At 44.2% G+C, this 23,197-nt stretch overlaps 1 protein-coding gene across 1 annotated transcript in view; it reads left to right on the top strand.

The window, feature by feature from the left end:
- The window catches only part of plch2a (phospholipase C, eta 2a), a 258,084-nt gene that overhangs the window by 4,606 nt on the left and 230,281 nt on the right, over window positions 1–23,197 (top strand). The window contains exon 2 of the mRNA XM_075476011.1: window positions 21,638–22,150. Within this exon, the coding sequence (XP_075332126.1) occupies window positions 21,997–22,150 (154 nt within the window). The 5' untranslated portion in view covers window positions 21,638–21,996. The remainder of the gene's footprint in view (window positions 1–21,637; window positions 22,151–23,197) is intronic.

Raw genomic sequence — 23,197 nt, forward strand, 5'->3', positions numbered from 1 at the left:
CCATCAGCAGGCTTTTAAAATCTATTCTGTGACTGACTGGAAGCCAGAGTAAAGATTTTAAAGCTGCTGTGATGTGTTCAGATCTCTTAGTCCGGGTTAAAACTCCAGCAGCAGCGTTCTGGATGAGCTGCAGATGTTTAATGCTCTTTTTGGGAAGTCCAGTTAAAAGAGCGTTACAGTGATGGAGTCTGCTGGAGATGAATGCACGGAGGAGTTTCTCCTGGTCTGTTTGGGAGAAGAAACCTTTAATTCTGTTGATGTTTCTGAGATGGTAAAAAGCTGCCTTCCATCCCATGGAACCCACCTGCGTGCTCTGATGTTTAAAGTCGGTTCATTTTGTTGACTGCAGCAGCTACATTTGGGATAAAAGATCCCCTGATATGTCTTTTTATGCACAAGGAGTGCTCTGTAGAGCCACCCTGAAGGCAGCAGCTCATATTCCTGATGCAGGGTGTGTGTGTGTGTGTGTGTCACCTTTAATAATCTGCAATTCTTTCCTCTGAGCTGCAGTGCTGCAGGACCGGAGGCCTGTTGTGTTTCCTGCTGTTAAACATGCTCACTGAGGCCTGCAGAGTCTGAGAGGAAGAAGTTTCTCTGATTTAAAAAATAAAATGAGAATTTATCTAAAAGGGAATATGTGTGTCACATATGCTGAATGTGAAATTGGTGTTTTCTGAAATTCACACGTATCTTGTATCAGTTTATGATGTTTTTATGGATATTTTTATGTAAACTTCATGCTTTTGTGTATATTATTTCAGAATAAATGAAAAAGTCAAGTATAAGTTAATATTAAATCAATTTATTGCATGTAAAACATGTGCCTACATGAACGTTTTTCACATAATATAAGGCAGCAGTCCCATCATAGGTTGGCATACTGTACGTCGGTCATTCTTTAGAGACCAGTATCACTATCCAGTGTGCAGAATAACAACAGAGAGAACAGAAGCTGTTGTAGACGTTGTGCGTTAGTGGCGGGTTGTTTGTTCAGGGATATCCTGAAGGGACCCGACAGGCTCATGCTCACAGATAACAGCCCACACACCCACGCGTATAGCTGGAAGGAAGCAGGGGAACTGAGGGGAACACCTGGCTGAGGAGATGTAGGGAAAAACGCTTCCTTAATGACCTCGAACAACATCTGTTTTTCGTGTAGCATCAGAGAAATGTCATGTCTGGGATCCAGGTCTGGCTCTCACTTGAGTTTTGAATAGATTTGATGGGAATGTGCCCAGTTTTCGTCCTCCAGTTGTTTATTTCGCCCTCAGACGTTGAAGTGAATCAGAAGCAAACAGAGATTTTAAATGCTCGCACTCAGCCGCACTGCGTGAGGTCGACGCACACACCTGAATTTTGAAGTATGACTTCTGTTCGAGTGCGTTCTTCTTCTTCTTCTTCATCTTGACTGATTGTGTTCCGTTTGACCTCTCACTGATTTGCTCGCTTGCAGCACCCGGGGGGAGGGGGGGGGGCAGGAAAGTCATACATCACAGCATGCAGACACAACCTGCACTCATAGTAAATCTCACGTAGCCTTTGGCTTGATGTAAGTAGTGTATTTGAGGGCAAGCAGAGACCTGTTCTCGTGTTTTCCACACACGCTGTGTGAGGTCAGAGTCACTGCTGTATCATATGACTTTTATGGGGCCGTAAGGTAAAACAAACAGGCTGCTTTGGTGCTGATACGACTGCACACAGACATGACTGTAAAGCCACGTTTCCACTATGCAGTCCGGCAGAGACGGGGACTCGAGTCACTGTGACTTGGACTCGAGTCGACTCGAGTCGCTGTTTTGATGACTTGCGACTCGACTTGACAAAAAAGAAAAGACTTGAGACTCGACTCGGAATTGGAAGTTAAAGACTCGGCACTTGACCTGAGACACGATGACTTGAATGACTTGAGTGTTATTCAGTTCATGTTTTCAGTTTGAATATAAGAATTAATAAATTAAATAAAAAAAATTATATTGATTACCCGGTAGGAGCGCAGGCTGAGAATGGCGTCATGATTGGATCCCTTCTCTGTCAATCAGCCATGCCCTCTCTACATTTCTTAGTGTCTACTGGAGAGAATAAACTCATATCAGATATGCAACATGTCAGCGGGACCGAGAGTCGTTGTCTTCGGCTTTCGTAATCACCATTTTGAGGGCAAAAGACGAACAGCACAGTGCAAAACATGCGGCATCAACATCTCAGACAGCCAGACGACAACTTCCAACTTTGTTCGTCATTTAAAGATCCATTCTGACCAGTAAGTGCTCGTCAAATTAGCTAATATTATCCTGTTAGCCTAGTCGGTAGTTAGCTAATGTTAGCTTGATATGATACGGGGTGGACAGGTTGGACACATTGGCCAATGATGTTTACTGACAGTTACTTATATCTTTGTGTTTCCACTTTATTAAGATCAGATTCTGCAGGTAAAATTGCAATAATAAGGTGAGCTGACTTGACCAAGAAAAAATTACTTGGAACTTACTTGAGACTTGCACATGTGTGACTTGGTCCCATCTCTACAGTCCGGTACGGGTCGGTTCAGAACGGTTCGCTTATTTCAGTGTTTCCACTGCAACCAAAGCGTACCAGTCCCATGGAACCCGTTACCATGGACTCCGTTACCATGGACTCCGTTACCATGGCACCCGTTACCATGGAACCCGTTACCATGTCTGTAACCCTTCTGCTTGGGGTAGCGAGCACACAGGACCGGTTCCAGGCTCTGCTCTCCGGTGTCGGTGAGGAGGCTGTGCAGCGGGAGCTCGATGGCGCTGTGCCAAACCAAAAAGTTTTCCAGCTGATTGCAGCAAAAATGGCAGAGAGTGGTGGAAGTGGAAACACTGAAATAAGCGAACCGTTCTGAACCGACCCGTACCGGACTGCATAGTGGAAACGGGGCTTTAGTGACCTGCCGGGGTTAAAGGGAGCGTTTACCTGCTGTTTCCCCTTTTGTCCAGCTGCTCCACATGTGATGCATCATGGTGCCTCCTGTGGACAAACAATAGGTCTTTTGATGACTTATTTGTTTATTTTACTGGCCCCATATCATCATCATCATCATCATCATCATCATCATCTCTGATGCAGCCTGTTGTCAGCAGCATCCCTCAGTCCTGTTGCACCCTTTGCCCCTGCCACATCCACGCAGATACCCCCCTATTACAGCTCTTATTTGTCTTTTATTTCAGCCTTTCCCACTTTCCACAACAGTTTCACACGACTTCTCGTATTCAGAGCTGCTGACCCTCATGTATCAAATGCCTACTCGCGTGACCCGTGCCCCCCCCCCCCCAGTCTTTGGGAACAATTTTAAGCTCTGTTGGGGCTCCCAAGCTCCGAACCCTTTGCTGGAAACACCCCACACACTGAGCTGCATCCCGTTCTGTTCTTCTTTCACTCTCAGCTCTGGACTCTTTATTTTTTTTTTCCACGGGTCATCGTGGGCTGCAGCGTTACCCTCTGCACTTAAAAATACATCTTCTGACCTGATTCTTAGGGGAGATTTTGAAAAATGTGACTGGGGAATTAAGGCTAATTAAATCAATCCAAAAAAAAAGCTGTAAGGTGGCCTACATGCAGTTCATCAGAGAAATAACATCACACTGGGACAGATGTGCGTCCACCATATCACCCCATGTTTACAGTATTTAAAGCAACAGGAAATGCCATGATAAATATCTTAACTTTTCAATTTTATGCTCACCAACCAGAAGAAAAACAGTCCTGTTGGTGAAGTTGCTTTAACGGACCAATTCAGACCAGCAGAAATGGCAAAATCTTCCTTTTGGGCTTTCCGAAGCTTAAAGGGGAAGTTTTTTTTTGTTTTTTTTAAACCTGGACCTTATTTCTTATGTCAATACGTTCATCTACTCACCGATAACAGTTTGGTGAAAGTCGGCGTCCTTCGGAAGATATTTAGATCACTGGAGATCGGCGTATATCCATATAACGGGAGAGAACAGGGCAGAGACAATACAGCCTCTAAATAAGGCTTTATCTGTCTTTATTTCACCAATACTTTAAGACCAATGAATGAATGAACGCGTACTATTGCACTGTTAGCTCAGAGCTGCCGTGTTGTTGTTATCGGGGGGCTTTTAGGAAGCTTTCTACACACGTGTCTACTGGGTTGACGTGATCGACGTGCGCCGCTGCAGCACAGCTCATTATTTTGTTACAATTGGCAGCTATGAATCTGAGCGAGTGGCCATGACTTGTGGAGTCCCCCAGGGGTCAATTCTTGGACCTCTTCTGTTTAACTTGTATATGCTCCCTTTGGGTCAGATATTGCAGAACTTTAACATCAATTATCACAGTTATGCAGACGATACACAACTTTATGTGTCTCTGTCACCGGACGACTGCAGTGCAGCAGACGTACCGTTATATGGATATACGCCGATCTCCAGTGATCTAAATATCTTCCGAAGGACGCAGACTTTCACCAAACTGTTATCGGTGAGAAGATGAACGTATTTTATGCCAGAAATAAGGTCCAGGGTTTAAAAAAACCCGAACTTCTCCTTAAAGGTTGACAGATTCGCTGCCCCACAGTTGGACCTATCAGGGCTCTCAAGTGTGTGGATGTCATTACCCGTCAGAGGGGCAGCCTTATCCTGCCTCTGGTTTTAGGGGCACAAGAACCCAACATAAAAATGAGTTGAATTTTTTTTTTACCACATATAGGGATCCAGGTAATTTAGGGCTAATATGAGTTGAAATAAATAGCGATAAAGTTATTCCAATCGGGTGTTGTCAACGGTTGATTGTAAACATGATTTAGTCCTAAATCAGCCTCCATGACAAGCTGAGGAGCAAATATGTTCAGTGGATCTCCAGTTTGTCCTCAAATGTGTGAGAAAATAATCGAAGTGTTCAAAATCAATGCCCCGCAAAGGAAGATGGGAAGGGATTTGCATATTTGCATATTTATTTGCATATAAATGTGATATTTAGGACTTTTGAGTAAAAAGTGATCTTGAAATTAGCTTAAAAACCTCTTCAAATGAAAAAAAAAAGCTTGTTTCATATGAAATATGACTCAAAACAAGATGTTTTCAAGACTTTTTCACTTAACAAGATATTCCAGATGTATTGTCTTCAAACAAGTCCCTATATCTGGCTGAAATGGTACTTGTTAGGCAGTTGTGTCTTATATTAAGTGTAATGAGATACTCAATGAGACAAATATACTTGGTAAGACTTTGATTTTTTCCAGTGTATCATTAAAGCATTCAAGGAATCTGGAGGAATTTCAGTGTGTAAAGGACGAGGGAGCAAACCTAAGCTGGAAACCTTTGTCATTTATTTATGTTAACCTCGTCCACTTCTTATGGGCTCGGAGGCATCTGCGATGGAGCGTCACACGGTGGAAACGTGTGCTGTTATCAGACCGATCAGTGTTCCAGATCTTTGTTGGAAGGCTTCACACACAGTCGGTACTGTTTGATCACAGGAGGCAGGGAACGTGGATGTGAAGAGTTCATGTTCAGGTGCCATGACGCACGTTTCGTTCCTTCCGCAGCACGCAGAAGTGGATTTAGAGGGCTTTTTAGGACGTTGGCTGTCATTAGAGATGTCATTCCCAGGTCATTGGCAGGCTGTGGTGAAGCCATCCAGCAGTTATTACCTCAGACAATCCATCACAGCTTAAACAAAGCAACAGCAGAGCGTCAATTACCACGTCTGAGGTGTAGAATTACCACCGAGTGGATGAAAGTGACGGCAAGTTCAAACACAACTGAACTGCTTTTACGCTCTGAGATATTTGGATGGTGTGTGTGTTCTCCTCATCAATCTGTCCAGGCTCTGAATAAAACCTTCCTGACCTTTTCAGAGTTGCTTATTCTTTTTTTTTTTCCCCAAAATCATTTCCTGTGTTCTATCTGGTCCCGCTTTACGGTTACGAGTCGTGACATTTTCAGATCCACGGCCCCCCCACACAGACTGGTCTGCACTTTCTGGCTCATCCTGCAGAAAGGAAACCGTATCTGAGGTATCTGACTTGGAAACGAGCGCTGAGATAATTCAGATTTTCACTGTCGAAGGTGTCGAAAGGAAAGGGAAATGTGTTCCAGCTTGCTTTTAAAACATAAGTTTATCCAGATAAGTTTAGGCGCCTCTTTTAGTGAAACCCTTTAAAACAAAATGTATTCATTTTGCAGACGCTTTTATCTGAACCGTAACGAGCTGAAGCGAAGAAGAGTTCCTCCGCATGAGCCGCATTCCCACTGTAGGAACCTTCTGCAGTTCCTAGAACCTTTTCAGGTACTGGGACGTTTTTCCCCTCATTCGCACATACAGGAACTAGGGACCACAGCCCTCAGTTCCTGGAACCATTTCAGCTCCTTCTCCTCAGCTGGGTCTGTTCTGGTTTCCACAGCAACACATCTGACGGAGGTGTTTGGTGGTCGGTAGCTCCGCCCCTTGTCATGTTGTCAGGCTGAAATGTTTCCTCATACGACACGGACACAACCTGCACGTGAAGCCTCTAGCATGGTTGCTGCGTCTGCCAGCGCGAGCGGTGTTGATGACGTCACGATTTCCTGCCGGCTATATACGGTGGTGCAAGTCGATGCTCCAGTAGTTGCAATTTTCTCCGTCACAGAGGTGTCGCTGCTACGTGAAGGTTACCGCTAACTACTCTACCGATGTTCGACATCGGTAGACTAACATGTTCAGTTGTGTTTGAACATCGGTAGATGTGGCGGTCTGTGACTCTACAACCACGAAAGTGGAGAAGAAAACAATGCCCCTGTCAAGAGCAGGAACACTGTCATCAATGATACTGCTGCAGAATCTGGATAATTTAAAATTTTTTGATTCAGTTAAAAGAGGTGATGGTCTGAAGCCCCCGGCATCACCACTTGGAGTCTCTGCCCTCTTCTTTGCCTTCACGTATCTGTCCCGTAGCTTCTTCCACACATTCTTACAGAACTCTCCCTCTTTCCCCAAAGTTCTGCCCATCTCTGTGCACCAGTTTTGGGAGTTTACGTGCTCCCTGTGCTGTTTCACAGTTTCGTACAGCTGCCTGTACAAACGCACCTCCTGACTGAGCCTGGTCTCACATCGGTCCATCCGGTTTGTCGTTCTCGGTGCAGCCAAGTTCCAAAAATCGACCGGTGCACGACAACGTGCTGCGCCGCCTTTTCAAGGCAAAGCGCCACGCCTGAAACGCCATTTTGACGTCACGGGTCGGCTGCGCCATGACAGACGCATCAACTGTAAATCCAGCTTTAGGCTGACACGTGGTCTCCTTTGTCTGCGGCGCTCTGCTCTCCTTCCTTCATGAAACCAAGAAGTACGGCCTGCGCTCCATCCTGCGTCTCCTGACTCTCTCTGTGAGCTCTTCCAGCCTCCATGTTAGACGCCCGATGTGATCGTCCATGATTAATATCACCATCATGAACACGGTGGCCTCCCCGCTCTCCATGTTAGCTTCTTGGTGCTGTTTCTTCTTCTCTCCTCACTTTTACCGGGTTTTGTTTTGTTCTGTTTTGTTGTTGAATGTGGCGCTAAAGTAACACGTCGCTGACGCAGACGGCTGCGCCGCATCAGTCCCCATCAAGGTCCGACTCATGTGGGAATGCAGACTGAAACAGTTCCCCTGGGGAAGGGCAGCTATCAGAACCGCTCTGCCTGAATGCGGCTCATGTGAGAGACTGATGACGTCACACAGAAAACTATCACTTCACCTTCCTGAAGCTGCTTCTTCTGCACTCTGTCTCAGTTTTTGCTCATTAAATAACGACGCAGTGTGATATATGTCACGTGTTTCTGTCCATGTGAGGCTGCTCTCTTCTACATTTCAACACCTGGCGGAGACCAGGTGATCTTTCATGTCCTGCAACGACTGAAAGAGGTTGTTTGTTCTTGTTTTTTGTTTTACGGCTGTATTTTCCCTCATCATGTTTCACCTGAGCAACATAAACTTTATCAGAAGCACAGTAACTAACTGTGTGTGTGTGTGTGTGTGTGTGTGTGTTGTATCAACCTGCCTTGGCAGTTATGAGCGTCGGTCGGTGTGGTTTGATGAGAAAAGCCGGTTCTCTTTCCCCTTTTGTAGAGGCGTGTTGGTTTTCAACTGCTATCAGCTCATTCGATGTGGATTCAACACTGAAACCGAGCACCTCGCCGGGGATAAGAGCCTGAGAGGGAAAACAATGCTGCCTGTTGGGGAAGCAGCCGGTGATCTGTGTGGATTTATTCTGCAGAGTGAAACACTGAGGGGGAAATAAAAGGTGTAAAGATGAAAATATCAGGTTCCAGCGGGATGAATAAGCTTAAAGGGGAACTGCGGTATTTTCAACATTAAGCCTCTTTTCTGAGTCGTCTGCAATGTTTTAGAACCCCCCTCACCGCTTTTTTGATGTTTACTGCTGTCTCCGGTATTTGCCTAATTTTGATTCTTCTCAACCTGCTTCAGAACGGCAAGTCATGTGCATGTCTAGAAAGGTCCGTAAAAGCACAATAAACGTCCGTTTTCAAAATAATCAACTCACCGGAGTGGTTACTGGTGTGCACTGGTAATCCATATCAAATTTCGTGGCGAAAAGTTGCTTCTGTCGTGTTTTATTTGGCAGCTCGTTCATGCTCGCACTATTTTCTTAGCGGTGGCGGAGTAATATCAACGAACATCCAGTACAAAATGTCAAATAAAACACGACAGAAGCAACTTTTCGCAACGAAATTTGATATGGATTACCAGTGCACACCAGTAACCACTCCGGTGAGTTGAGGATTTTGAAAACGGACGTTTATTGTGCTTTTACGGACCTTTTTGGATATGCGCATTACTTGCCATTCTGAAGCAGGTTGAGAAGAATCAAAATTAGGCAAATACCGGAGACAGCAGTAAACATCAAAAAAGCGGTGAGGGGGGTTCTAAAACATTGCAGACGACTCAGAAAAGAGGCTTAATGTTGAAATTACCGCAGTTATCCTTTAAGAAGAGTGGACATCATAAAATCTGACGACATGGTTTGAACAATCTAACAGTTTTTATGTTGCTTTGATTAAAAAAAAACAACTGAATTCATAATAGTGTTAGATGGTTTTGGAAGTTTTTCCGTGCCATCAGGGTTTGAATACGAATTTCTAATATTGAATTTTTACATGATCAAAACCAGACTTTGAATTTGAAAAACCAACAGTGTAAAAATAAAAATCTATTTCTAAAAACAAAAATCAGTGTAAAACAATTAAATGGAAAAAAATTCAACTTAAAAAAATTCAGTGGAATTCAGCCAATCAAGTTCCGCTCCATTTGACGGATCAGCCATGTCCACCAACAGGTGATGGTGCTTCGGTGAGTGAGTTTACTTTATTTGTTAATAAAATTGAGTAATAGATATTACTTAATATCTATTGAGCTGATCTGTCCAATGGAGCGTAACTTGATTGGCTGCTGTTGGATGAATTGAGACAGGGATCGATTGCTTCTCCCTGTTTACCCAAATGTTGAGTCTGGTTCTTTTTACACTGAATTTTTTTAAGTTGAAATTTTTTCCACTGAATTTTTTTTTTTTAGAAATTGATTTTTTTTGTTTTTCAAATTCAAAGTCTGATTTTGATGCTGTAAAAATTCGATATTAGAAATTTGTATTCAAACTCTGATGGCACCATCTATGGAAAAACTTCCATAGATGGTCACCAAAACTAATCACTATTAAAAGCTACTCTAATGGAAAAGAGATTTATAATCTCAAGTGTTTATATTAATGGTTAAATAAAGGTTTGAATGAATGAATTCGTCCACAGCACATTTTACATTAATCAAATTATTAGCTTTAAATGCATATTTGGGCTTTTCGTGCCCTAAAATGCTTATAAGTTGCACATTTTTGGCCCATTTGACCTCAATTATGGTGTTTGATTAGATGATGATGAAACTACAGGATAAAGGATCCCGACTCCTTTGAAGAGCACGTTTGCAGCTCACGGCACCCTTGAAATAACGTGCACTGAATGGATCTCATTGTGTGTGCAGGTGTTGTACAGTCAGAGGTTGGGAATGTAGAAGAAAGAGCGATTGTGTCTTTTTGCCTCAGATTGTTGGCCTGCAGAATGTGGCTGTTCGGTCAGCCATGTTTTATATGGAATTAATTAACCGTCCTGAGCTTATCCAAAGCGTTGGGAAGCTTTCTTAAATGCAATAATCTAAATGATTAACTTGGAAATGTATTCAACAAAGTACAAAATAAGTGTCCTCATCCTGATTGTAATTAGAAAATATAAACATATTTAGTTTTTAATGTTTCTAGGGTTTCAGTAAGAGAGAGAAAAACTGCCTCAAACACACAAGTAAGAGCATTTGTGAAGCTTCAGTAACAGGTGAGGGTGTCAGGATTGGGTATAAAAGGAGCATCCACCAAAGGTTTGTCATCTCCAGTGAAGACGCATCATCATCGCTTTGTTTCACATTCTGCAAACCATCAACAAGTTAGAAAACGTGTGTTTTTCTGTCCGAATTACAAATAAACTCGAGGCTTTCAGCATCTACAGAGCCTGCCTGCAGCCCACATCTGTCCACATCTGTCTCCTGCTGAACATGTACGGAGCATCATGAAGAGGAGAACCAGACAACAACAACCAGGGACTGCTGAGCAGCTGAGATCTGGGATTCAGCAGGAATGGACCCAGATTCCTCTGAAAAACTGCAACAAAAGGCGCATTCCCACTGTAAGAACCTTCTGCAGTTCCTAGAACCTTTTCAGGAACGGGGCCGTTTTTCCCCTCATTCACACATACAGGAACTCGGGACCACGGCCCTCAGTTCCTGGAACCATTTCAGCTCCTTCTCCTCAGCTGGGTCTGTTCTGGTTTCCATAGGAACACATCTGACGGAGGTGTTTGGTGGTTGGTAGCTCCGCCCCTTGTCATGTTGTCAGGCTGAAATGTTTCCTCATACCACACGGACACAACCTTGGCGTGTTTAATAAGTGAAACCTCCACGTGGTCTCCTTTGTCTGCGGCGCTCTGCTCTCCTTCCTTCATGAAACCAAGAAGTATGGCCTGCGCTCGATCCTGCGTCTCCTGACTCTCTCTGTGAGCTCTTCCAGCCTCCATGTTAGACGCCCGATGTGATCGTCCATGATTAATATCACCATCATGCAGACCATGAACACGGTGGCCTCCCCGCTCTCCATGTTAGCTTCTTGGTAGGGCTGTAGCGATACACTAATCTCACGATGCGATACACGATATTCAGCTTACGATACGATTCGATGTCTGACTTTTCAATAAAGTTTGCTTTAAGAAAATTTTTTTAAATAAAAATAAACAAATAATATTTAAAAAAAAAACGTTATTCGCGGCTGAAAAATCGATACTTTATCGGGAAACGAAATATCGATATATATCGCAGTATTGATAAGATTGCTCAGCCCTACTTCTTGATTGTGTTTTTTTCTTCTCTTCTTACTTTTCGCGGGTTTTGTTTTGTTTTGTTGTTGAATGTGGCGCTAAAGTAACACGTCGCTGTCGCAGACGACTGCGTCGTGACTCATGACTCATGTGGGAATGCAAACTGAAACAGTTCCCCTGGAGAAGGGCAGTTATCAGAACGAAATTCCAGGTGGACTGTTCTTAGAACGGCTCTGTCCGAATGCGGCTAATCAGCGTCCTCAGTTCCCAAAGCGTTAAGAAGGGTCGTTAAAGGAAGCCGATGGAGCAGGATGGGAATAACATGACTCTGGAACAGCTTTTACTGAGTGCTGATGCTCCAGATTCTACGTTAGTTTATATTTTCTAAATTAAATCAAGCTGACACAAAGATGAAATTGGAAATAATGTTGAAACAAATGAGCAAATTGCAGATTTAAGATTTTATCATTATTATCCCAACTTTTCTACAAATTATACTTCAGCTGAAGCCTTCTTCAGTTCCAAATAAGACAGAAACCTTGGATGAAAAGAGAACAAACACAAAACATTTACCTCAGTGGAAGCCTCACAGCCTGAAGATGTGTGCTGCTGCTGGCTTCAGTTCTTAAACAAGTTGACATTTTCACACTAATTACTCTCCTTTAGACTTGCGTCAGTAAAATATTCTCATTTATTTACACAACACAGACTCGTTTGCTCGTGTTTTGATTTAATTTCTGAGAAAACTTCCCAAATTCCCCCTGAAACGGGCTGTGTGAGCCTGTGTGTGCGCTGCAGCTGAGGGATAAAAGCTTTTATTGTGTGTCTGTACATGCCTCCGACTCACAGACGGGCAGTTTGCATGGAAGCAGTCACATCATTCCTCAGCTATTCAAAACATAAGCCGAAACAAACTCGGCAGCGAGATGGAATCACCCGCTGATGAAACCGTGAATTCGTTGCTCCAGCAGCCGTGTTTCAGCCTCTGTGATTGGACTGATGTCTTATCTGCTGGCTGAACATTGTTGCGTTTCCTTTTCATGTAAAACGAATGTAAAGCAGTTTCCCTTCCCCAGAGTGTGCGGCAAACGGAGTGCGCGGCCGTGCTTGAGCTTGCCTCAAACAAAAGGGTGTTGACCCACGGTTTAATGTTGCTGCCTTCAGGAGCTCTTTGTTCCACGTGACAGTCATTACTCTTCATAATGCCCTCGCTGTGTGCTGGAGGCTCACTTCAACAAAGATTTGTCGAACCGAACCGATAATAACGATGAATCCCAGCCGTCGATCTGCCATCAATCCTCCACTTAATACCGACGGAGTGCTTGGCTCAGCAAAAGTTAGAATTAAGCGCCGTAAATTCAACAAGCTCAGTGTGCAGTGATTGGAGTTTGAGGTTGCTGCAGTTGAATGCAACTGATAGGGTTTGAGTGTAAGCATCACCCCAGCATCATTATCACCGCCTGACAGGAAAAGATGGGCAATTTCACATGTTTTTTAAAAGCAAGACACTCCTCAGTGAAGTGGAGAAAAGGTCTCAGTTCTGTAATCGTGAACAGAATAAAAATCTGCTTTATAGGGAAAAAAAAAAACCCCAGAAGAGATTAGCTCCGTAAATTCACAACAAAAGGGCCCTGCAGAGGTGGTAAATAAATAAAAACTGCTGGAATATAAACAAGAGAAAAAGAATCAGGGCTACAGGCAGCAGCCTCACAGTACTGAGCCTGCAGCAGGAGGTACTGAGCCTGCAGCACGAACAGGATCAGGAGGTACTGAGCCTGCAGCACGGACAGGATCAGGAGGTACTGAGCCTGCAGGACGGACATGATCAGGAGGTACTGATCCTGAAGCACGGACGGGATCAGGAGGTACTGAGCCTGCAGCACGGACGGGATCAGGAGGTACTGAGCCTGCAGCACGGACAGGATCAGGAGGTACTGAGCCTGCAGCACGGACATGATCAGGAGGTACTGATCTTGAAGCACGGACGGGATCAGGAGGTACTGAGCCTGCAGCACGGACGGGATCAGGAGGTACTGAGCCTGCAGGACGGACGGGATCAAGAGGTACTGAGCCTGCAGCACGGACGGGATCAGGAGGTACTGAACCTGCAGCACGGACGGGATCAGGAGGTACTGAACCTGCAGCACGGACGGGATCAGGAGGTACTGAACCTGCAGCACGGATGGGATCAGGAGGTACTGAGCCTGCAGCACGGACGGGATCAGGAGGTACTGAGCCTGCAGCACGGACGGGATCAGGAGGTACTGAGCCTGCAGCACGGACAGGATCAGGAGGTACTGAGCCTGCAGCACGGACAGGATCAGGAGATACTGAGCCTGCAGCACGGACGGGATCAGGAGGTACTGAGCCTGCAGCAGGAGGTACTGAGCCTGCAGCACGGGCGGGATCGGGAGGTACTGAGCCTGCAGCACAGGATCAGGAGGTACTGAGCCTGCAGCACGGGATCAGGAGGTACTGAGCCTGCAGGACGGACAGGATCAGGAGGTACTGAGCCTGCAGCACGGACGGGATCAGGAGGTACTGATCCTGCAGCACGGACGGGATCAGGAGGTACTGAGCCTGCAGCACGGATGGGATCAGGAGGTACTGAGCCTGCAGCACGGACGGGATCAGGAGGTACTGAGCCTGCAGCACGGACGGGATCAGGAGGTACTGAGCCTGAAGCACGGACGGGATCAGGAGGTACTGAGCCTGCAGCACGGACGGGATCAGGAGGTACTGAGCCTGCAGCAGGAGGTACTGAGCCTGCAGCACGGACGGGATCAGGAGGTACTGAGCCTGCAGCACGGACGGGATCAGGAGGTACTGAGCCTGCAGCACGGACGGGATCAGGAGGTACTGAGCCTGCAGGACGAATGGGATCAAGAGGTACTGAGCCTGCAGCACGGACGGGATCAGGAGGTACTGAACCTGCAGCACGGACGGGATCAGGAGGTACTGAACCTGCAGCACGGACGGGATCAGGAGGTACTGAGCCTGCAGCACGGACGGGATCAGGAGGTACTGAGCCTGCAGCACGGACAGGATCAGGAGGTACTGAGCCTGCAGCACGGACAGGATCAGGAGGTACTGAGCCTGCAGCACGGACGGGATCAGGAGGTACTGAGCCTGCAGCAGGAGGTACTGAGCCTGCAGCACGGGCGGGATCGGGAGGTACTGAGCCTGCAGGACGGACAGGATCGGGAGGTACTGAGCCTGCAGCACGGACGGGATCAGGAGGTACTGAGCCTGCAGCACGGACAGGATCAGGAGGTACTGAGCCTGCAGCACGGACGGGATCAGTAGGTACTGAGCCTGCAGCACGGACGGGATCAGGAGGTACTGAGCCTGCATGCATGGATCATGCTGTATATCTGAAACCTACAGAAGCATGAGAGCAACTCTTGTGTCGGACAGTCAGAACGAGCTTTAACGCTGCGGCTGAGAAGAGAATGTTGAATGAATATCATCCTCTCCACGGCACTGTGGTGGGAGCGTTCAGGTGCTCTGCTGAAGGCCGCAGAAAATCCTTCCTTCTCTCTCACCCTGAGCCTGTAAATCGTTGTGGTGTCTCTACTTAAAACAGGTAATCAGGTGCAACACCATCAGGGTTAAGTGCAATAATCCTGTTTTCGTCTTTACCGGAACTAATCACCTCAATATCCTTCATCTGAGCAAAATTTGTCCTCTTCTTTTAACCCATCCAGGTTGACACACTCATGCAGGGTCACACACTCGGGTTATACCTCGGCCGTGGCAAGGAGGTGGACTGGCACCCCTCCAGCTGTCAGTTTCACCAATCTTTTGAGTGGCGAGAGTGGAAATCGAACCGCCAACCTTTTGGTTATTGCACGACCCACTGAGCTGCTGAGCCACGGCCCTCATTTCAGTTAATTTGATTTAATTTAACATTTAATTTAATGTTAAAGGAGGGTAAAGAGACTCTGAGAGGGATGAGAGGGTCCTGAATGATGCGCTCCCCTCTGCATGTGCATCTTTTGTTGTGAATGACCCCCCATGGTGCCAGCGGGACTGTTTTTATCATTCTGCTCAGTCTCTGCCCCTCTTCTGCTCTGCTGTTTCCGTTCTCTGCTCCCTTGGTAAGACTCGGAGAGGCCGGTTCTCTTCAGCCTCCGGAGGAGGTGAAGCCGCTGCTGTGCTTTCCTAACTTTCCCTGAGATGAATCTCCAGGAATTTGGTGCTCTGGACTCTCTCAACCATCAGTTATTACCTCCTTTGTTTTTCCTGTGTTGAGAGAAAGGTTGTGTGAAGTCATCAGGGACTGTGTGCTGACTCATCTCCACTTGTGATGAGGCCCACAGCGTTTGTGTCATCGGCAGATCTTACTATACGGGTGGCGGTGCAGTCCTGTGTCAGCAGGGTGAATGGTAATGGGCTCATACTCACTGTAATGGTGTCGGATGTTCTGCTTTCTCTCTGTAAGGAAGTCCAGGACCCAGTTGCATTTTATTGTTTTGTTCTTTTGAACATTATCATTTAGTTTTGTCTCGTTGTGCAGTTTTAACTTGAATTTCTTCCAGGATCAGTAAAGTTTTCCTTGTTCTGATTCTGGCAACATTCACTCTGTTCAAGGTCTTCTTCCACCACCAACCCAGGCTGTGTTCGAAACCGCATACTTCTCCTACTTTTCCTACTAACTTTTTTAAATCAAATTACTGAAGAATGCACGAGAGGAGCCTGTTCTCACACACATTCATCCTTTATAAATATCAGCTTCTGTGGAGGAGAGTAACCTGTTGATGCATCTAATCCCACGTCTCCGGGGCCAGACTGCGCTGGCAATGAAAATGTCAACAACGGCGTGATTTAAATACTGTCGTAAACCGACTTTGGCCTGTCTGCCCTGTCTGCCCTATCAATGAAACACATTTGGGCTCGAAGCTCTAATTCAGTTTAGTTCAATTGACTCTTTATTGACCTTTTTATTTAGCTTCTAATAAGATTTCACAGAACTTTATGGGATTAATTGAATAATGTCGCAGTAAGACGGAGTGAGATTAACATTTCTATTAGTTCTTAAGGTCATATGCCCGCCTTGCATTTTATACACGTAGAAATATCTATTCTAAGCACCCGACTGGGGCCGTTATAGGATGAAATGTGTTTCTGGTTTCCAGGGAAACTTCCTGCAGTTGAAAACCAGCTGTTATCTTGTCCATGTTAAGAAAAAAGCTTGTTCTTTTTGCACATCCTACATACTGAATCAGCTTTGTGAGTCATTGGTTCCACGCATGCTGCGTTGTTCACAAACTCGCAGGCCGTTACCTGATGTCTGGGTACGTGTGTCACACATTTGGCTCATAAAAACACAACCTTGGTGGTTCTGTGGTTGGAAAAGGATGTTAGAAACATCGGAGGGACATTGTCTGACAGCTCAGGTCCTAACTGAGCAGAAAATAATTGGTTTATCAGTTGGATTCTTTAGAAATGCCTCCGTTAGCAACGTGTCCTCTGCAGTTTCGTGCTGTCAAACAAAGCTGACACACACGACAGCTTTGTACTGACACTCAGGAGTAAAATATCCATTTAAAGTCACTTGTTTGATAAGCGTGCATGTCAGGACAAGACGAACATACTGGATGCTTATCTTTTATGTGTGCTCTAAGGCTTTCAGAGACTTTAGGAAGTCTTCAGAAAACAAGTCGCTTTCTGTAAGATATGTCACAAGTTTGATTTACTAACTTTGGTTCGCTTACATGCTCAGCCTTGCTTCCGTTGTATTTGGCTAAAGTTTACTTGTTCCTGTTGCATCTCTAACAAACTACGGTAAACTCCTGTATTTATCACGGTTCTGCAGCTCCTCCGCCTCGACGCTTTGGCACAGCACTTCTAAATGTTGTAATCTAGTATCAGAAACATGTGGAGCTATCAGAGCAGTGTCCTCCTCCTGCTTTTGTTGGTGCTGTTGTTGATCCTCTTGCTTTTGTTGGTGCTGTTGTTGATCCTTTTGCTTTTCAGTTTTCAGTTCTTTATCCCCCCTTGGTGCTTCATCCATGTTGTAATGACATCACTCGCTGTCGGCCCCTCCCGGCTCACGTTGACTTGCAGCCCAACCTGTCTGCATCCATTAAACACCGAAATCCTTCCCTCTCTGTGAGGAGTGAGGTCAGCGCCGATGGATACGTGCGGGCGTGTTACTGTAAACCCTCACGACCCTTTACATCACTGCCTTCTCAGCTCTTCAGTAACTTCAGCCAAACGAGGATCTTCTAAGACTTCTTATATTTTAAATAGGGCTGGGCGAGTTAACTCGTTATCATCGCGTTAACTCGTTAATTATTTAACGCCGATAAATATTTGATCCCGCATTAACGCAGGTTTTTATTTATTTATTTTTGGGGGGGGCTTTTGTGCCTTTAATGGATAGGAAATTTCAGAGACAGGAAGCAGAGAGAAGGGGAACAACATGCAGCACAGGGCCGTCTGATGCGGGACTCGAACCGAGGACTATAACCTCTGTACATGGGGCGCCTGCTACACCCACCACGCCACCCTTATTTTATTATTTATTTAATTATTGTAAAAGTCTGTTGCTCACAGGTTTTTATTTTGTAAAAGTCTGTTGCTGTCTGCTGTGGAACAGGAAAAGAAAGTAATCGGCGGATCCACCAAACATGGAGAAGGGTACGGAACTTTTACTCGGCCATTTTCATTTTAAAGTTCTTCCAGACGGCGGAGTCGACAGAACCAAAGTCATCTGTAAACACTGCCAAGTTGAATTGTCTTCTCAGCGTAGTAGTTCCAGTCTAAAATATCACTTAAAGGCAAAACACACAACTGATAGCAGCAAGTCATTCAAGGAAACAGACAGTGGAGCGAGGCTTCTACATAAAAACTACAGAAAGATGCTGATGTTAAAAGTGTGTTTGCACAACAAATGTTATGGCACTTTCATTCATATGGCAGCACATTTAAAATAAAACTAAATGCTAAAAGCTATACGCTACTTTTGGATTCATTTTTGGATTCTGCGTACAAATGAGATTAATCGTGATTAATCAGGGAAATCATGTGATTAATTAGATTAAACATTTTAATCGTTGCCCAGCCCTAAATTTAAACTTCATGGTCTGTTTGTAGCTATAACTCCTTTTATTGATGAATGATTGAATGGGTAAAATATTTCTGACCGTGTTGGCATATAGGATCTACTACTTCACAATCCAGCTGTAGGCACCCCCCACCTTCCCCTGTCCAGGTGAATTGTCTGTGTGAGCTGGATGGCAACAGGAACATGCCCAGGCGCGAAGCCGACGGACAACTCTTTCAAGACGGCTCCCAACATGTTCTCCAGCCATAACCCCGCCTGACTCCCCCGCCACACACCACCCAAACACACTCACATTGTTCAGCTCCGAGCAGGCTGCTGGATCACGCAGACAACAGCCAAGCTTTTCTGCTTTGAAAGCTGTTTTTAAAGGAGGCTTTTCGGCTGCGTTCTGGTTTATTTCATCTTTTTTTGTTGGTGGAATTCTGGGAGGGATGAGTGCAGGAAGGCGGGAAGGTAGGCAAACAAAGGAGGTTTATGTAGGGAAGGAGTCTGAGATGAGGTGCGACATGCCGGCAGCTCTCATGCTGCACGTGCTCTGAGGTTTGATCTCAAACACTGGAAAAAATGCCCCTCCAAAAATAAGTAAAAAAACAACAAATAAAAGACGTTTTTGGTTGAAATAAGCAAAAAGTCTGCCAATGGAACTAGTGAAAATCGGCTTGTCAAGATTTCTTGAAATAAGATGTGATATTTAGGACTTTTGAGATAAAATTGATCTTGAAATTAGCTTAAAAACCTCTTCAAATGTAAAAAAAAAAAGCTTGTTTCATACGATATGTGACTCAAAACAATTTGTTTTCAAGACTTTTTCATTTAACAAGATATTCCAGATGTATTGTCTTCAAACAAGTCCCTATATCTGGCTGAAATAGTTCTTGTTAGGCAGTTGCGTCTGATATTAAGTGTAATGAGATATTTTGACTAGAAATGAGACAAATATACTTGGTAAGACTTTGATTTTTTCCAGTTAACCAGAGCAAATTAAAATGTAAAATAAGTTTGAATACTCTGTCTGTTAGTGCCCTCAGATTGGATTTTTACAAAGCTGATGGAACAGGATGGGAAACATGACTCTGGAACAGCTTTTACTGAGTGTTGATGCTTCAGATTCTACATTAGTTTATATTTTCTAAATTAAATCAAGCTTACACAAAGATGAAACTGGAAATAATGTTGCTAAAAACAAGCAAATTGCAGATTTAAGATTTTATTATTATTATCCCAATTTTCCAATTTTTCTAGAAATTATACTAATTATACTTAGACAGAAAGCTTGGATGAAAAGAGAACAAACACAAAACATTTACCCCAGTCGAAGCCTCACAGCCTGAAGATGTGTGCTGCTGGCTTCAGTTCTTAAATAAGTTGATATTTTCACACTAATTACTCTCCTTTATACTTGCGTCAGTAAAATATTCTCATTTATTTACACAACACAGACTCGTTTGCTCGTGTTTTGATTTAATTTTTGAATTAAATTGCAGTTTGAATACTCTGTCTGTTGGATTTTTACAAAGCCATCAAAATGATGTGATAAGTGTGACCTCTGCTGTGAGCATCAGCAGGCAGGTTCTTAAAAGCCTGAAGGAGTAACTGTCTGTGTTCATCAGTCCTCAGCTCCGGCTCGTCGTGTTCTGATAACTTACGACGAGGTTTACTACAATTCTGATTCTGATTCTGATACAAGTTTAATTCTGCTGCGTCCTGTGAGCAGAGTTCCAGCCTCGTTTTGGTGTTGATGAAGGTAGTCCGGCTAGTTGGCTGGGGTTTAAAAAATAAAGCGTTTTGCTTCTCAAAACAATATGCGTTCAACAGAGTAATACATTTGCATCACAAAATGGTTCTCCAGGAAAAAGTCAGACCTCACAATCACTTGGCCCTATTTTCTCTCCCTTCGTATGGCTGTGTTCGAAACCGCCTTCTACATACTACATACTTATCGATCAGACAGTATGCAGAGTGTTTACCCACAATGCATTTCGCTCCTGCCCGAGCCGAAATCAGCCGGCCTGAAGCTGATTTCCCTTAAGCTCTAAACTCTGTAAACTTTAGCAACATTTGAAACATTTTCAGGTGAGAAAGTAGTCGTTTAGATCCCCAACGTGTTGAAAACCTGACAAAATACTGGCTATTTACAATTTTGTTCCCACGAATTCGGCGCTACTAAAGCTAGCCGCAGTGAGCAACGCACTTCCGGTTATTTTCACAAAATAAAATACCCGTTGCCTTTTATCATAGGGAAAGCCATTACCATACAATTGGTGCTTTTGTTTTGAAAACAGGAAGTGAACCTACCCTCGTTGTAGCTAGCTTGAAACTGCCGTTTTGACAGGAAATGATGATCGGCGACGTCACGTTACGTTGCATCTTGGGTAGTTTGAGTATGAGTAGTAACCTCATGATGCATACCCAACATTTCGGGGGAATCTAGTATGCATCCGGGAACTTAAAAAAAGTTAAAGTCAGTAGGAGTAGTGGGCGGTTTCGAACACAGCCTGTGTGTTTCCTGCTCTCATGTGTCTCATTTGTACACTGTAAAGAATTTTCCCGTAAAATAACAGTAAAATACTGGTAGCAGGGACGCCAGTATTTTACTGTTATTTATTTTAACAGTATATTACCGTTTTTTTAGGATTACAGTATATGACCGTAGAATAATGGTCGGTGTTGTGGTTATTTTACAGTGCAACTACTGTTATTTATCATGCAGTATAAAACTGTTTTTTGAATTACAGTACATGACGGTAGGATAACAGTGTTTTAGTCATTTTACAGCACATCTACCGTAATTTATTTAACAGTATAATAACGGATTTTGGATTACAGTACATGGCAGCAGGAGAACTACAAATACGGTTTTATGCTGTTAAATTACAGTTATCTACTGGTATTGTTAAATGACTGATTTCACTTTTAAATGAATTAATTAATGATTATTTTTTTTAATTCATTAATTTATTTTATTGATTTTTATTGCCTTCTTGTGATTTTATGTAGCTGTAAAGCACTTTGAATTGCCTTGAGTACGAATTGTGCTCTACAAATAAAATTGCCTTGCCTTAACTGTTAATTTACACGTGAGGGATGAATATTCAACAGTATTTTACAATTATTGTAAAATGCAGTCGGATACTGTTGTAAATCCACCGTAAATATACAGCAATTCGTTACAGTGTGTCTCTCGTCTGTTTTTAGGAGACCGTCTGTGATCATGGTCTGAACAAGGACTGCAAGCTTTTCTGAGCCAGATCCTCTGACAGACGCCATTCATCAGAGGACAAACAAGACGTCCATTTTGGCTCCAGCGGTGCATCAGAGCCGATAAAACACGCCCGTGGGGGGATTTGTCGAGCACCTTATCTGGAGTGTGTCTGGAAGATTTCATCAAAATCAGATCGGACTAAATTTTTTTTAACGTTCTCCTCGGCTGCCCACGAAGGCGAAACACTTTGTGGAACTACTGAGGCCGTTTTGTTTGCTCCCTTTCCCATTTCTGACCGTGAGGTGCAGCATTTCTCGGGCTTCTGCGGGAGTGAAGTCATCCACCAGCAGTCATGGAGTCTGTGGCGGCAAGAATGGCCATGCTGACCGACTCCCCCAACCCGTCGCTGAGATCCACGACCACCGTGACGACGGATGATGACTCCTACGTGAGCACCGTCAGCGTTTCCTGCAGCCACTTCCTGTCAGCCAACGTCATCACTGTCGGTAGGTGTTTGCTTCTGTGACCTGCGATTAACCTGCGAATGGTGATGAGTGCTTGTTTCCTTAATTAAGCCAGACAACGTGCCACAAATCTGCTTAATGTGTGAAGTCTAGAGTTACGGTTCTTCTGCTTTTTGGTGCTGTTAAAATTCTTGGATGTAGTTTGGTTTTCTGAAAAAAAGAAGTCGTCTTTTTTCAGAACGTTAAAGGGATAGTTCGTCTCTTTTGACATGAAGCTGTTTAACATCCCATATTAGCAACATCATTTATGAACATCTTCTTACCCCCTGCTGCGTCCTGTGAGCAGAGTTCCAGCCTCGTTTTGGTGTTGATGAAGGTAGTCCGGCTAGTTGGCTGGGGTTTAAAAAATAAAGCGTTTTGCTTCTCAAAACAATATGCATTCAACAGAGTAATACATTTGCATCACAAAATGGTTCTCCAGGAAAAAGTCAGACCTCACAATCGCTTGGCCCTATTTTCTCTCCCTTCGTATCACTGCCTGCTGTGCAGACCGAGCAGCAAATTTTTATAGATTTTATGAAAACTAATCCTTGGTAATCCTTTTAATACCATAAAAGCTGTTTTTTAAACAGGACCTTGATAAAAATGGCATAACTTTCTTCAGCAGACCTGTCTTCTCCATTTTGGGACTCGCAGAGGCCCAAAATTAAATGGGAAAATTGATTGAAAAACACTTAACGAGCCAAAAATGCCAAAAACTGGCCTATTTTGGAGGCCTCATAACTCAGCCATACGACAGCACAGAGACCTCATTCAAAGTTTATATGTGACAGGAGATTCTCAACTTCAACTAAACTAAACCTTTTTTTTATTTTTATAGGGCGGGCAGTAGATTGGCACCCATCAAAATTTCTTCAGAAATTTTCTAGGAGCATGAATTCTTCTAGAAATGAATTCCTAGAAAATTTTCATGAAATTTTCATACGAGCAGCAAACAGCGTAACAGGCGCGGCTGTCGGCAGCAGGCAGTGATACGAAGGGAGAGAAAATAGGGCCAAGAGATTGTGAGGTCTGACTTTTTCCTGGAGA

Source organism: Odontesthes bonariensis, chromosome 10 (genome assembly GCF_027942865.1).
Source record: "Odontesthes bonariensis isolate fOdoBon6 chromosome 10, fOdoBon6.hap1, whole genome shotgun sequence".
NCBI classification, from domain to species: domain Eukaryota; kingdom Metazoa; phylum Chordata; class Actinopteri; order Atheriniformes; family Atherinopsidae; genus Odontesthes; species Odontesthes bonariensis.